Below are 14,068 nucleotides of genomic sequence, written 5' to 3' on the forward strand. Positions count from 1 at the left end.
GCCAAGGGTACCAAACTGACTAGAAGCGGCCTTGCTCCTCATCCCACTCCGTAGCACCATACCCGCCTTCTCTCCCTTTTCTCTGCACAGAGGCGTCGTCATGGGGTTGGTGAAGTGGGACTGAGTCACCAGGCCCCCACATAGGTAAGCTATGTGGGCGGCCCACATGGAGTCACATATGTGATTAGCCACAAGAAACCAGGCCACAAGTTGGCCCGGGGACATATTGAATGAATTATAGATTCTGGTGCAGATTCTAAGATTTATAGCAATGCCTTGCACATGGGAATCGGGTAATATCTGGTGAATTTATGGCCTTTTTTAATGTCTGCACCTTTTAAAGTGGAAAAAGGAGAAATCAGCTCAAGCTTCTCTTGCCCATAGAAAAGCTAGCCTTTTTTTGTAGCCCCTTAATGCACGCCGTACCTCCTGAGGCACACTGTAATAGACATTGAAAGTTAACTACTATAGTACTACACTACTATGACAGTGCACAGGGCCTTTAGTAATACATTACAACTTGGTCATTGCCATTCTGGTAACAGCTTATTCATAATGCCGTGTCTTAAGGGGTTAATATATTTTTGGCCCATGTCTGTCTTTATCATCGAATAGGACAGTATAGAGAAGTATACCTTTAATGCCAATTTTCTCAGCTGCACTCTCAGAGACAAGTGCCAGTCTGAAAGCCAGTCAGATATACGTACGTAGATATTATGGGTGAAAGGGTTCATTGGCGCTGACTGATTAAAGGGCCCATGATTTGCTACTACGGCCCTGCTCCTGCACACTAACAGACAGCTGGTCAGCCAGTCAGCTGATAGACAGGCAGGAAGGAGGGAGGAAGGCCATGTGGCCGGGTGATATGTAATAGCCTAGGCCAGGTCTGGTCTGACTGTCAAAGTGGAGATCTAAGTTTAACACAGCAGGGCGAGCGAGAGGCAGAGAGAGAGAGACCCAGAGGTCGACACCAGTGGGAATAGGGGACTGTCTAGGTGGAGGACTTGCTTTTCATGTGCTCTGTTAGACTAGACTGTCTTTAGTTTACTGGCTCGAAAACCACCATATTTATATATCTATTTATTGTTCTCCTGCATTCTGTTGGTTTTGTTTCTTTTTGTACCTTTTCACCAATTCTCTTGATACTTGAGTCCTTTTTTTCTATCCACTGAGGGTTTTTTGAAATCGAGCAGCCATGAATATCGCGTCGTGCGCCAGGTGTGGGTTCACTGTTTACCCTGCCGAGAAAATCAACTGCATGAATCAGGTGAGCATTATTGGGACTATTTCCTACCAGTTACTTAAATGTCTGAAATGCTTTGATGTACTTTGTGGGTGTTTTCTTGATAAAGCTGTGCCTGTTCATGGGAGTGTTATCTGCCTACCAACTTATGTGCGTCACATCATCTGTAGTAGTGTTTGTAAAGACTTTTAATTCAAAGTTTTATTCTAATAGACAGATTTCTTACAGACCTTGCTAAGTTGAATGTGTCCATTTTCCATTCTTTTTAACAGAGATCAACTCAAATACTTTCAAGTACTCAATCTGTAGGGTTTACAATAGATTTCCATTTAAATGTTTTCATGAAGGTGTGTATGCATATAAGAAATCCGTGTATATTTATCTACAGTATGTTAGATCTGCCTAAAAGTTTATAATATGGGTCACACATCACTTCTAAAGACTTCTCACATTGTTTCTAGAGTGATGAATTAGATTTCAGACATATTTGTTCCTAATTAAGTCAGAAAGTCAGATCTTCTAACTTCAGTCTGTGTGTGTGTGTGTGTGTGTGTGTGTGTGTGTGTGTGTGTGTGTGTGTGTGTGTGTGTGTGTGTGTGTGTGTGTGTGTGTGTGTGTGTGTGTGTGTGTGTGTGTGTGTGTGTGTCTGTGTCTGTGTCTGTGTCTGTGTCTGTGTCTGTGTCTGTGTGCGCGCCTGTGTCTGTGTCTGTGTTGGCTCTGTCTCTGGATATTTTGAAAACAAGAACTGGCACAAAGCATGCTTTCACTGCGAGGTCTGTAAGATGGTCTTAACTCCCAAGAACTTTGTGAGCCATCAGAAGAGGCCTTTCTGCCAAGTGTGAGTATGGCATCGTTATACATGAGCACCAGCATCACTTGATCTGCCTTTAAAATACAACTTCCCCAGAACGCTCTATAACACTTGATCTGCCTTTTCTAAAATACAACTTTCCAAAAGCACACTCCTTGGCTTGCGCTCTAATTGCAGTGGTGGAGAGAGAGAGAGAGAGGGGGGGGGGTTCTTAAACCTCACATGGGTCTACACACCACTTACAGACCATTTAAAATTATAATAAAGCTTTTATTTATGCTGCATTTGTCATAACACTGGGAAATGTGTAGTCTACTGCACATACCTTGTTTACAGCTTCCATTTTACTTCTTCCTATGTGAAATTATGAAGCACAAATTGCTACGCAATGTGCTACATGAATCAAATATGATTTGGATTATTATGCCATCACACATATCCGACCAGGGCCATAAACCCTCTTGCTACGATGTTTTGCAATCATGTACTCTGCCCTACAAAGGCAAAACGCAGTAACTGCATATTTTGGTCCAAATTTAGACTGAAAATTGTCATCATAATACATACTTTACCTTGCGATAAAGCCTTATGGTCCAAAATGTGTATTGTTTTAGAGATATTGTTATGTCAAATGTGCAGTAGCTTCAATGTCCAACTTAATACCAAGGCTTTGAAGGCCTTTTACTCAGTTTCAACACTGGTGTACTGCACTTTGCCTTTGTAGGGCAGTGCTGTATTATATTATATCATATATTTGGTCATCATTTTCTTGTGTCAAAAAAATGATCTTTTCACACGTTTTCTATAAAACCAACCTTTGCAGGCACAACCCCAAGAACAACACTTTCACCAGCGTATACGAGACCCCGATCAACATGAATGCTAAGAAGCAGGCCGATGCCGTGAGCGAGGTGAGTGTTGCTGCTCGATGACGTCACGCATAGGAGTAGCTCATGGCTCACACTGTAGCTGCTGGAGTGCTTAGAGCATACATACCTCAGCCACCTCTGTGGCCAGAAATGTGCGGTGGCCAGGGTCACATGCCAAGGTCCCACTGTCACCACGCACGAGGCATACGGAGTCATAGAGGAGACATGACACTAAGAACATGCACAGCGGTGGGGGAGTGGTATGGTAGGAGAGAGACAGGGGACAGATGAGGTGTGTTGAGGGGGGAACTGCGCAGCATGTTTGTTGAATGAGAATGCTGCTGTAAGATAGATGTCAACGATAGGAGAGACATGACATGACACTGATGACACACATATTCATAGAGGATAGTGCCATAGGGGAGACATGACAATGATAACATTCATTGAGGTGGTGGTGGGGTAGGGGGTGACTGCAATGGGCCAGATATGGAAGGCCTACTGATTAGGTGCAGGGAAGCAGACAGGGTAGCAGACAAAGGGGTTACGGGCCCAGAGAGAGGAGTGGGGGCAGAATAAGGTCCTCATTGTATGTATTGGGTTTGAGGCTCTTCCAGACGACTTGGGCCTGGGCCCAGCCAAAACCCTCACTGGCCCTCAATAGGTGTATTGAGGTGGAAGGGACTGCCCACTGCACAGTGTGTGTGTGGGTTGAATGAGAATGCTTGTGTAAAATGGCACAGATTGCTGTGTCATAATGTATATTGAGGCTCTTGCTGTCTAAGCTGTTGATTTGAATTGAGTGACTGTGTCATTAGTCATCACGGATGTGTTGTCTTGAAGTGGGTGCTTGATCTGTCTGTGCTGAAGTAGTTATACATGGAATACAGGCATATGGGATGTAATAGGTTTATAATAATTTGTTTTTAATTTGTTTTAAGATCTGAAAATGTAATAAATAATGAACAATAAACAATACATTTTTGTAACATCAGAACATCCAAGGTCACCTTACAAACCAAAATGAATAAATAAAAAGTAGAATATTATTTTTAAAAGGATTGTAGCCCCATAATGCACTCTGTACCAGCTGAGGCATTGAAAGGTTAATCAACATAGTACTACTCTACTATGACATACCACAAGGCCTGTAGTACTCCACTACAGTCATTGCCATTCTGGTAACAAAAGATGTATAACACAGTTTTTTAATGGGTTAAGCATTTTCATGGGTTAAGATCATTTTTTAATTATAATCAACATGAATCATTCTCTTCAACATTTAAAAAATGACAATTCAATCAGGACAATGAAGGGAGGCCATGCAAAGACCCTGACCTCAGTTTAGTACAACGTTTTTTTTTTTTTTTTTGGGGGGGGGGGACAAAAGAGAGGAAAGTGGCATACAGTACTTGGTGGCATTAGAGCTCTGAGTGTGTTGTATGTCCGCACCTGACATGAAGCTTTGCTGTTGTAGTAACTGTGGTAACTGTACCCAAACTGTACCCAAAATATGCAGTACATACTGGTCTTGACTGGTTAGACTGGACAGTACAGTCAGACACAGGACGTTCAAACATGTCAAAGTGAGTAAAACATGTAACAGCAGCTTTATTACAGGCTTGTAGAGGCCGTTTCTGGGGGTATTTGGACTGGAGACCTCGGTGACTGCAGAGGCTTGGAATGGGGACTGGGGCTCTGGCCGCGGCTATTTTGGTGTTGTGACAGAGACATGACACCCCTCCATGGCCCTGTTTTTTTATGCATGGCCAGTTAAATTTATACCTCAGGAAGCTGGCTTTGCCTCCCTCTCTCCTCACGCTCTCACTCGTTTTCGATCTCTCTCTTTCTCTCTCTCTCTCTCTCTCTCTCTCTCTCTCTCTCTCTCTCGCTCACGTACAGTACACGCATTCTCTCTTTCTCTCTGTCTCTCTGTCTCTTTTCTTTCTTTCTTTCTTTCTTTCTTTCTTTCTTTCTTTCTTTCTTTCTTTCTTTCTTTCTTTCTTTCTTTCTTTCTTTCTTTCTTTTTTTCTTTCTTTCTTTCTTTCTTTCTTTCTTTCTTTTACTTTTTCTCTCCATCTCTCACTCTCCCCCTCTCTCTGTCTGCCTCTCTAGAACTCATGGAGTATGCCACCTGTTGCTGTCTGTCTGTCTGTCTATTGGGTGTCTGTCTACTGCCACTAAACTGAAGTAGTGCTGTTTCTGAAATGACCCACTCACAACTTCTACCCAGCGTTACATCAAATTAAATAAGCAGCACCAGACCAGACTGCATGTGTAATACTATAGCCTCTTGTTAATGCAACGTGTCCTTTCCGTCCCAATGACCTTATTCTTGGGACTTTAAATAGCTTTACGACTTTTTGGTCCTAAACGTCCTTGCCTAAACTGTCTGCTGCTGACGGGCTAGAAATGTCTGATATGTCTAGAAATTTGTAACCAGTTAAAAAAAAACACGCCATTTTGCTATCAGTGATGGCATAATGTGAAGTAATCACGATCAGATTGTAACGTGTGATATCACAAAAAATAATGGGTACCATCATGGGTACATAACAAAATTAAATATGTCCTTAATTCTTTTTTAGGTACCGTATAGGCACCGTTATTTACACATGGCTGTACAATTAGCACATATGATGTCACCAATAATATTACCGTACATGATACATATATTATATTAGGCGATACCTGTGTACCCTATATGATATGATACGATATTACGTTAAATTACATTACATTATATTACATTATATTATATTATATTATATTATATTATATTATATTATATTATATTATATTATATTATATTATATTATATTTTATTATATTATATTATATTATATTATATTATATTATATTATATTATATTATATTATATTATATTATATTATATCATATTATATTATATTATATTATATTACTTTACTTGATCTACCTGTCAAATGATTCATGTGTTCAGGATACAGAAACAGGTTACATAACCACTTGCACCTCTGGCCACAGTGTGATTTACGTCTACCCTCATGTGTGGTCTCGAAGAATTACATCCCATCTCTCTCTCCTTTCCTTACATCCCATCTCTCTCTCCTTTCCTTACATCCCCCTCTCTCTCCCTCCCCCCCCCCCCCCTCTCTCTCTCTCTCTCTCTCTCTCTCTCTCTCTCTCTCTCTCTCTCTCTCTCTCTCTCTCTCTCTTCTCCTTTCCTTACATCCATCTCTCCTCTCCTTTCTCTCTCTCCTCTCCTTATATCCCTCTCTCCTCTCTCCACAGCTCAAGTATCGGGAGGAAGGGGAGCGCTTCAAGTCCACGTTCCACTATGACATGGGCTCCAGGGAGCTGGAGATGGCACGTAAAGCCAGCCAGATGAACAGTCAGGTACCCCCCTTACACACACACACACACACACACACACACACACACACACACACACACACACACACACACACACACACACACACACACACACACACACACACACACACACACACACACACACACACACACACACACACACACACACACACAGTGTAGTGTGATGTAATGTATTGTAATGTAATGTAATATTGTAATGTTGCAGTGGTCTACAGAGAAGTGATGCTGTGTGTGTGTGCGTGGGTGTGCATGTGTGTGTGTGTGTGTGTGTGTGTGTGTGTGTGTGTGTGTGTGTGTGTGTGTGTGTGTGTGTGTGTTTGTCTTGTGTAATGTTGTAGGTGGCCTACACAGCGCAGTATGCGGAGCAGCAGAGCTATTACTCCTCCCAGACCGTGTCCCATCAGGAGATGGTGCGAGTGGCCCAGGCTCAGCAGAACATCAGCAACGTGAGTAGCAGCCAGGGATCAAACAATCCATATTTTAACTACATTTAGCTTTATTCCAGCATATGGGATCAAACGATCCATATTTAACTACATTTAGCTTCATTCCAGCCTATGGGATCGACTGATCCATATTTTAACTCTATTTCATTCATTCATTCATTCATTCATTCATTCATTCATTCATTCATTCATTCATTCATTCATTCATTCATTCATCCATCCATCCATCCATCCATCCATCCACCCATCCGTCCTTCTCTCTGTTCATTTATTTCTTCCTATTCAGAACTATAGGCCTACACTCTAAGAAAATTTCCCTGCAAAATAACGGCAGTTACTGGCAATTATATTTACCTGTAATTCTACTGTTATTTCACACCAAAAATCAAATACAGCTCATTGCTGTTTAATGTATCACAGTATATAACATTTTTTCAGCAGCAATTGAACTGTTAAATAACAGTACTCTACAGAAAAATAACAGTACATTTCAGTTAAAAAGTTGAATTGTACTGTGTGATGACAGGCAAATACTGGGTCATAGTTGTATTCATGAATATGGCCATGGCAACTTCCCACCCCACCCATCATTCTCCATAACTGTGGTACCCTGGCCATGTTACCACCCCACCCTCCCATCGTTCACCATGACTGGAGTGCCTTGAGCATGATACTATGGCGCTATGCTGTATTGAGAAAATGGATTGCGGTGGTCCTTTGAAAGTGTGGGCATGAATAAAATTTCAGAGTACGCAGTGCTGTTACAATGATAGTGTGCAAGGTGGGCTTTTTACTGTATCTCTTGATGAGCCAATGATGAATATAGCATTGGTCAGTCTTTAAAAAATTATTTTGCACCAAGTAGCACAGCAAACAAGCAGCACTACAAGCTAGCTCTCAAAGCAATGCCTAATTTGCAGCAGGCACATTATATGCAACAATGCCACAAATGATGCCACATACAGCAAGCTTTCACAAAGAGGAAAGTGTGCAAGCATGTAAGCAAGCTTGTAGGCAAGCTTGTAGGCAAACAAGTGCTATGCTGTGCCATGCAGGCCAGCCAGCAGGCAGGCAAGCAACTGAAGTGTTGATAGTCCAGATTTATATACAGGTGCAAGAGTACCATGTGACCAGAGTCATCAGGCCCTTGGCAGGTGACGCCCGTAATTGAATAATGGCATAACAGCCCTACTCAGGTGAGGCCAGGCACTGATTAGCAGATTGGTTTAGATGGGGCTGCTTGTTGCAAGAGTGTTACAAGTTCTTAAAATGTTTCAGCCATTCACACTTTCATCACTATCAAAATGCATGTGCTACTCACACTTTGCTGCATCAAGCACTTTTTAAGTATTGTAGTTTCCTTAGAAATTGTTTCATCATGCTTGATAGTATCAGATAATCTTTAACCAGTCAGAATGACTTCAGTTCTTCAGGTGGTATTGAAGTTTGATGGTGATCACGGACAAGTGGAGGATGAGTGGGTTTCAATGGTGCTTGCCACTTGTTATTTTCTAGAGATGCACCGGATCCGGTTCCGGTTCCGGATCCGTCAGGATAATAGAGTTTTTCACAGGGTCCGGGTCTGGCAGGATCTTAAGCAGTGGATCCGGTTTCCGGCATGTTACCTAAAAATCAGGGTCTGGTGCATGTCTAGCCTAGGCTTTTCAGTCTTTCACAACCCCAATCACTGCATGGAGTGAAATCCCTTTGGAAGCGGCTATTGCAGGCAGTGTGGCAATAAGCCAATGAGTCTAAAAAATAGTTTGCGCCAACGTAATAAAAAGGGCCCACGTGTGCGAGTAGACTATATGTTTCAACCCTTTTGTAGGATCCGGTATCCGGTTCCGGATCCGGCAGGATCTTATTCAGTGGATCTGGTATCCGGCAGGATCCTAAAAATCAGGATCCGGTGCATCTCTAGTTTTTTCCACAACGGCGAATACTGCTATTGTGCAGTACTTACTGTTTATGCTCAATATGTGACTCAAAGTAATATTTTCACAGTAGTTGTCTGTTTTTGTTACAGTGTACATCAATCGCTCATTAAAGTACTTGTGCATGTTCTTGCTTATTAGATTCAGTATAAGAAGGGGCACGAGGAGACCATGACTCAGTTCACCTCCATCACCGACTCCCCTGAGATGATCCACGCCAAGGCTGGTGCCACCCTGGCCAGCGATGTAAGCCATCGCCACTCTTTTTTATATATATCCAGTATATATTTGTTTTTTGGGAATGTTTAGCCTTTATTTAGACAGGGCAGTTGAAGACAGAGACAGGAAATCAGTGGGAGAGAGAGGCAGGGTAGGATTGGGATATGACTCGGGCCGGACTCAAACCTGTGTCCCCATGGGGCCACAGCGCCCCCAGCCATCACCATTCTTTACAGTATTAACTGTAGCCGTGATTCTCAAACTGGTGTGCCACAAATATAATCCAAGTTTGCCCTGACATCATTTTCTAAAAATCGAAATAATATTTGTTGCTGTGTGTTGCCTATTTATTTCAGTTGTATTGCTTATTGGCCCAGAGGTGGCACAAATGTTGGGAACCCTTTACTTTTTATCTATTTTACCTTTGTTTTACTTTTATTACCTATGGTCCCCTGGAGAGGGGGTAGTATTAGAATGTATTAGATTCAGGTAATATAGGTATCAATTTAGTTGACAAACTCATTCAGGTACTTATTCAGGTAAACAGTCTCACCCAACAACCGCTATTATTCACAATGACGACTATTAGTAATAATGCAAACCATCTCAGTTCTGCAATTCTTCACTACAACAACAGAGTTTGACTCAAAAGGAAACATGTTGTATTTGTAGGCATGCGAAAGAAGCCAAAAGGGATACACCTACATGTATTTTTGTTTGTGTTTACATCTCCCTTGACGTGTGTGTTGTTTGCCTCGCAGGTGAAGTACACGGAGGAGTATGAACAGTCCAAAGGCAAGGGCAGCTTCCCCGCCATGATCACCCCGGGATATGAACAGGCCAGGAAGGCAGCCACGCTGGCCAGCAACGTGAGTCAAAACCTCAGTCCACTTGCCTGGTTCACACCTGACCATATCACAAGTGAGACATAAACCACCTACTGAATTTCTCATACAGGATAGGTGTGGTTTATGATGGCCCATGGCTGTTTATTTGCCGTTACGAACGTATGATTTGGTGTATACATAGCCCATGGCTAATTGCAGATCGGATGATCATCTTTCCACCCCATACATTTTAGCCTAAGCAGTTTTTGGGAAAAGGTGCCCTCTGCCTATTAAAAACTAAATATTTCAGCCTCCGAAGCGCATAAAAAGATTGAATAAATTGCATTTAAAAGCTAGGACAATCACTTTGCATTAGACTGAGTTCCTTCAACTCTAACATACCCACATTTTTAATAAGAAACTCAAATCTCAAGAGCCTGAATGCAGCGTATATGTCACTCCAGGCTAAACTGCGTTAAAATCCGTCTGAGAGGAAGTAATGTTGGGGCACTGAGTAGACCAGGAAGGCGAAGACTCTGGCCAGCAACGGGAGTCAGCTCCTTCCACAAGTCACAAGATGATCTTATGAAAGAAGGAGCGGGGAGGGGGGTGCACAGGGGCGACGCTCGGAATTAAAGCCAGCACTGAGAGGAAGTATCTTTGGGTCCACAGCCAAACCCTATCATAGCCCTCTGTCGGGCCCCTGTAATGGTCTCAGACACCTCAACATTGAGTTTCCCATGTGGTCTTGTGTTACACTTTTCAAGTTGTTGTGATCTGCGTGCATGCGCTCGTGCATGTGTATGTCTGTGCATGTATGTGTTTATGTGTGGGCGTACGTGCCCGTGCTTATATGTGTCATGTGATTTGATTCAGGTGGAGTATAAGAAGGGCCATGACATGTCGAAGTATACAGCCGTGGCTGACACCCCAGAAGTCCTCTTGGCCAAAGCCCAGAGCCAGATCACCAGCGACGTGAGTAACAAACCCCCCCCCCTCCCCCCCCACCCTCCTCGCAATACCCTTCCCCTCCCTCATAATCACCTGATCATTACTATACACTCCCCCCGGCCACAAATGCCCCCTAGACAACACTCCATTACTATTACACAGCCTTTACTATTACTGTCAGCCATTCATACAGTAGATTGCAAGCAACATAATAATAATAATAATAATAATGCATTTTATTTGAAAGCGCCTTTCAAAACTCTCAAGGACACTGTACAGACAGAAACAAAAATAAAACAAGACACATAAACAGAATTTTAAACAAAAATAAATAAATGAATACATTTTTTTTTTTAAATATGAAAATAAAATAAAATAAAATAAAACAGAGTTTAAGAATCATAAAGAATAGGCTATTTGAAAAAGATGGGTTTTTAGCCTGGATTTGAAAAGGGGGAGAGAGTCAATATTGCGGATGTCAGGGGGAAGGGCATTCCACAGCTGAGGAGCAGAGCAGCTAAAAGCTCTATTCCCCATGGAATTAAGACGGGCAGAGGGGACAGAGAGGAGAATGGAGGAAGAGGAACGGAGGGGGCGGGAGGGAACAGCAATGTGAATAAGATTAGATAGATAAGGGGGGGGGGGAGATTGTGGATAGCCTTGAAGGTGTGGAGAAGTATTTTAAAATGAATTCTATATTTGACAGGGAGCCAGTGGAGATGTTGCAGTGCAGGGGTAATATGGTGACAGGAAGGGGTTTTTGTAATGATGCGGGCAGCTGAGTGAGAACATGACCAACAGAGGGGCAAAGCTTTAATGTATTGATGTATTAAATAATGATTTTATTGATAAACTCATTTATGAATATACTGATATTTGATGTTTGCATGGCTCTTCTTTTTGCAGTATGCCTAAGTGATGTTTGATGTTTGCATGCCTCTCCTGTCTGCAATGGGCCTATGCCTATACTGAAGGCCACGAGCAGCAGAGAGGGAAAGGCAGTTTTAATGTAGTGATCCATTAATTTATTTGTTGATGTATTGATTATGCTAATGTATTTACATATTGGTTGCATGCCTCTTCTGTTTTCAGTATGCCTATACTGAGGGCTATGAGCAGCAGAGAGGGAAAGGCAGTTTCCCCGCCCATTTCACGCCTGGATACCAGGTGGCCAAGAAGGCATCAGAGATGGCCAGCAAGGTAACGCACGTATTCACACACACACACACACACACACACACACACACACACACACACACACACACACACACACACACACACACACACTCACACACACACGCACACACACACACCACACACACACACACACACACACACACACACACACACACACACACACACACACACACACACACACACACACACACACACACACACACACACACACACAGAGCTTAGTAATTGTATTTGGATCGTAACACAGGGAAGGATTACAGATCCCAACATTATTGGAAATATTCTGCAGATTGGCAAGTGTGATGATATCAGAATAATAAGTCCAATAGTCTCTATGGATAGATGTGACATCTCCATCTCCAAATGGACAATGTCCTTACGTATTATGACAGACATTGAACAGTCTCTTTACACTCTTTTTGCATAATCCACACAGTTGCAAGCCTCGCATGACTAGTTTATGTACACAGTAAAAAAAGAACTGTTGTTCTTACGGTAGATTGCTGGCAGCAGTGGTTGCCAAAGTCTACCTTTAAACAAATAACGGTATATTTCCTTTTTACATTTTACGGTAAAATTATGGCAGCAGTGGTTGCCAAAGCCTACCGTTAAATAAATAACGGTATTATTATTTTTTACATTTTACGGTAAAATTATGGCAGCAGTGGTTGCCAAAACGTACCATAAAATAAATTACGGTAAAAACGGATTATACTCAGGTGAGTTCAATTATAGAGTTACAATCAGACAACTGATTGGACTGATTATACTCAGGTGAGTCCAATTATAGAGTTGCAATCACAGACAACTGATTGGACTGATTCAACTCATTGGAGTCCAATAAACATCAACTTAATTAGATACCTAAATAAATGCCCAATTGCCAGATTGTCTAGTGCAGGCAGGTGGACCAGTCTAGTATCATCAATGAAGGGTATGCAAATCCATTCTTTATTTAAAAAAGGCCTGAAAATAACCTTAAGGAAAATGAAGGCCAAAGCTAGCAGGGCAAGCAAGCTAACAAACAAGCTAGTTAGCAAGCCATGCAGCCACCCTTACAACGTGACCTGCTAACCGGGCCGGCCAGGCCAGGCGAGGCGAGGTGAGGCGAGGGCAGGCCAGCCGACCAGCCGGCCTTACAGCCAGCCGGCCTTACAGCCAGCCGGCCTTACAGCCAGCCGGCCTTACAGCCAGCCGGCCTTACAGCCAGCTAGCTAGCAACCAGTGAGCAGTACAATGCAACAGTCCCTGTTTAAATACATGTTCAAGTGAACCATGTGACCCGAGTGATTAAGCATTTGACAGGTGCAGGCAGTAAGTTAATCATTGCATGACAGCCCTTAGCACTCAGGTGAGGTCAGGAATTGATTGATAGATTGATTTGGATGGGGTAGAATGACAGTTTCAAATAGACTGGGCTACTTCTAAGAGACTAAATCAAGGGATTACTGTCCCAGGTAGACTTTTTCAGATTATACTAGTCTATAGGTATATTTTACACATTAAATGAGGCTAAACTGCAGGCTGTTACCGGATAAATAATAAGTTACAGTGAATTAATGCAAAATGTGCAAACTGTTGCCATTTGCAGTCCTTAACTGTTGCACAGTTTATTCAGTTGCCAGCTTCATTGTTGTCAAATCTACAACGTGGAGGCACCTGGAGCCAAGCAGACAGGCAATATGTTTTCTGTGGAGTAATTCATATTTAATTCATTATAACCTCCATTGCTTTCTGTTGGGTAGGAGGAATGCAAAAAAAGATATTCTGAATTTTGAAGAGGTTTACTGTGTCAATTTGCCTCTCAATCGAAAACTCTGATGGCAAAGCCTCAAAGTCCAATAAGGGAAAAAAATATTGCGGTGGAGAATTTTTCGCAGGATGAACTAGAACACATGCAAAGGGTGTACTCTAAGTTAATACTCATTGATGGCTACTAATCAAATAGCGTGTTGACATCAAACTCTGCCTGTTACAACCAGCCTATCAGTGGTTTGACAAGTTACACCTGGAACAAGTGCAATCACAAGAGATCTATTGGACTAAAAGAGGACAAAAAGCCTAACACGACCAGAAAGAGCACCTACTTTTTGTAGTATACACAATGTGAAGAAAAGCAGAACAGAGTTATTTGTCTGTTGGTTCACAATTTGGTTCACTAACAGAGGATTGAGTTTGGTTCACTTATAGGGGACT

At 42.3% G+C, this 14,068-nt stretch overlaps 1 protein-coding gene across 1 annotated transcript in view; it reads left to right on the top strand.

Annotated features, from left to right (window-relative positions):
- Nucleotides 1-909: 909 nt before the first annotated feature.
- nrap (nebulin-related anchoring protein) overlaps nt 910-14,068 on the top strand; it is a 53,527-nt gene continuing 40,368 nt past the window's right edge. The window contains exons 1-9 of the mRNA XM_063221770.1: nt 910-1,267; nt 1,987-2,081; nt 2,878-2,965; nt 6,197-6,301; nt 6,637-6,744; nt 8,820-8,924; nt 9,659-9,766; nt 10,601-10,699; nt 11,768-11,875. Of these exons, the coding sequence (XP_063077840.1) occupies nt 1,196-1,267; nt 1,987-2,081; nt 2,878-2,965; nt 6,197-6,301; nt 6,637-6,744; nt 8,820-8,924; nt 9,659-9,766; nt 10,601-10,699; nt 11,768-11,875 (888 nt within the window). The 5' untranslated portion in view covers nt 910-1,195. The remainder of the gene's footprint in view (nt 1,268-1,986; nt 2,082-2,877; nt 2,966-6,196; nt 6,302-6,636; nt 6,745-8,819; nt 8,925-9,658; nt 9,767-10,600; nt 10,700-11,767; nt 11,876-14,068) is intronic.

This window comes from Engraulis encrasicolus, chromosome 17 (genome assembly GCF_034702125.1).
Source record: "Engraulis encrasicolus isolate BLACKSEA-1 chromosome 17, IST_EnEncr_1.0, whole genome shotgun sequence".
Taxonomy (NCBI): domain Eukaryota; kingdom Metazoa; phylum Chordata; class Actinopteri; order Clupeiformes; family Engraulidae; genus Engraulis; species Engraulis encrasicolus.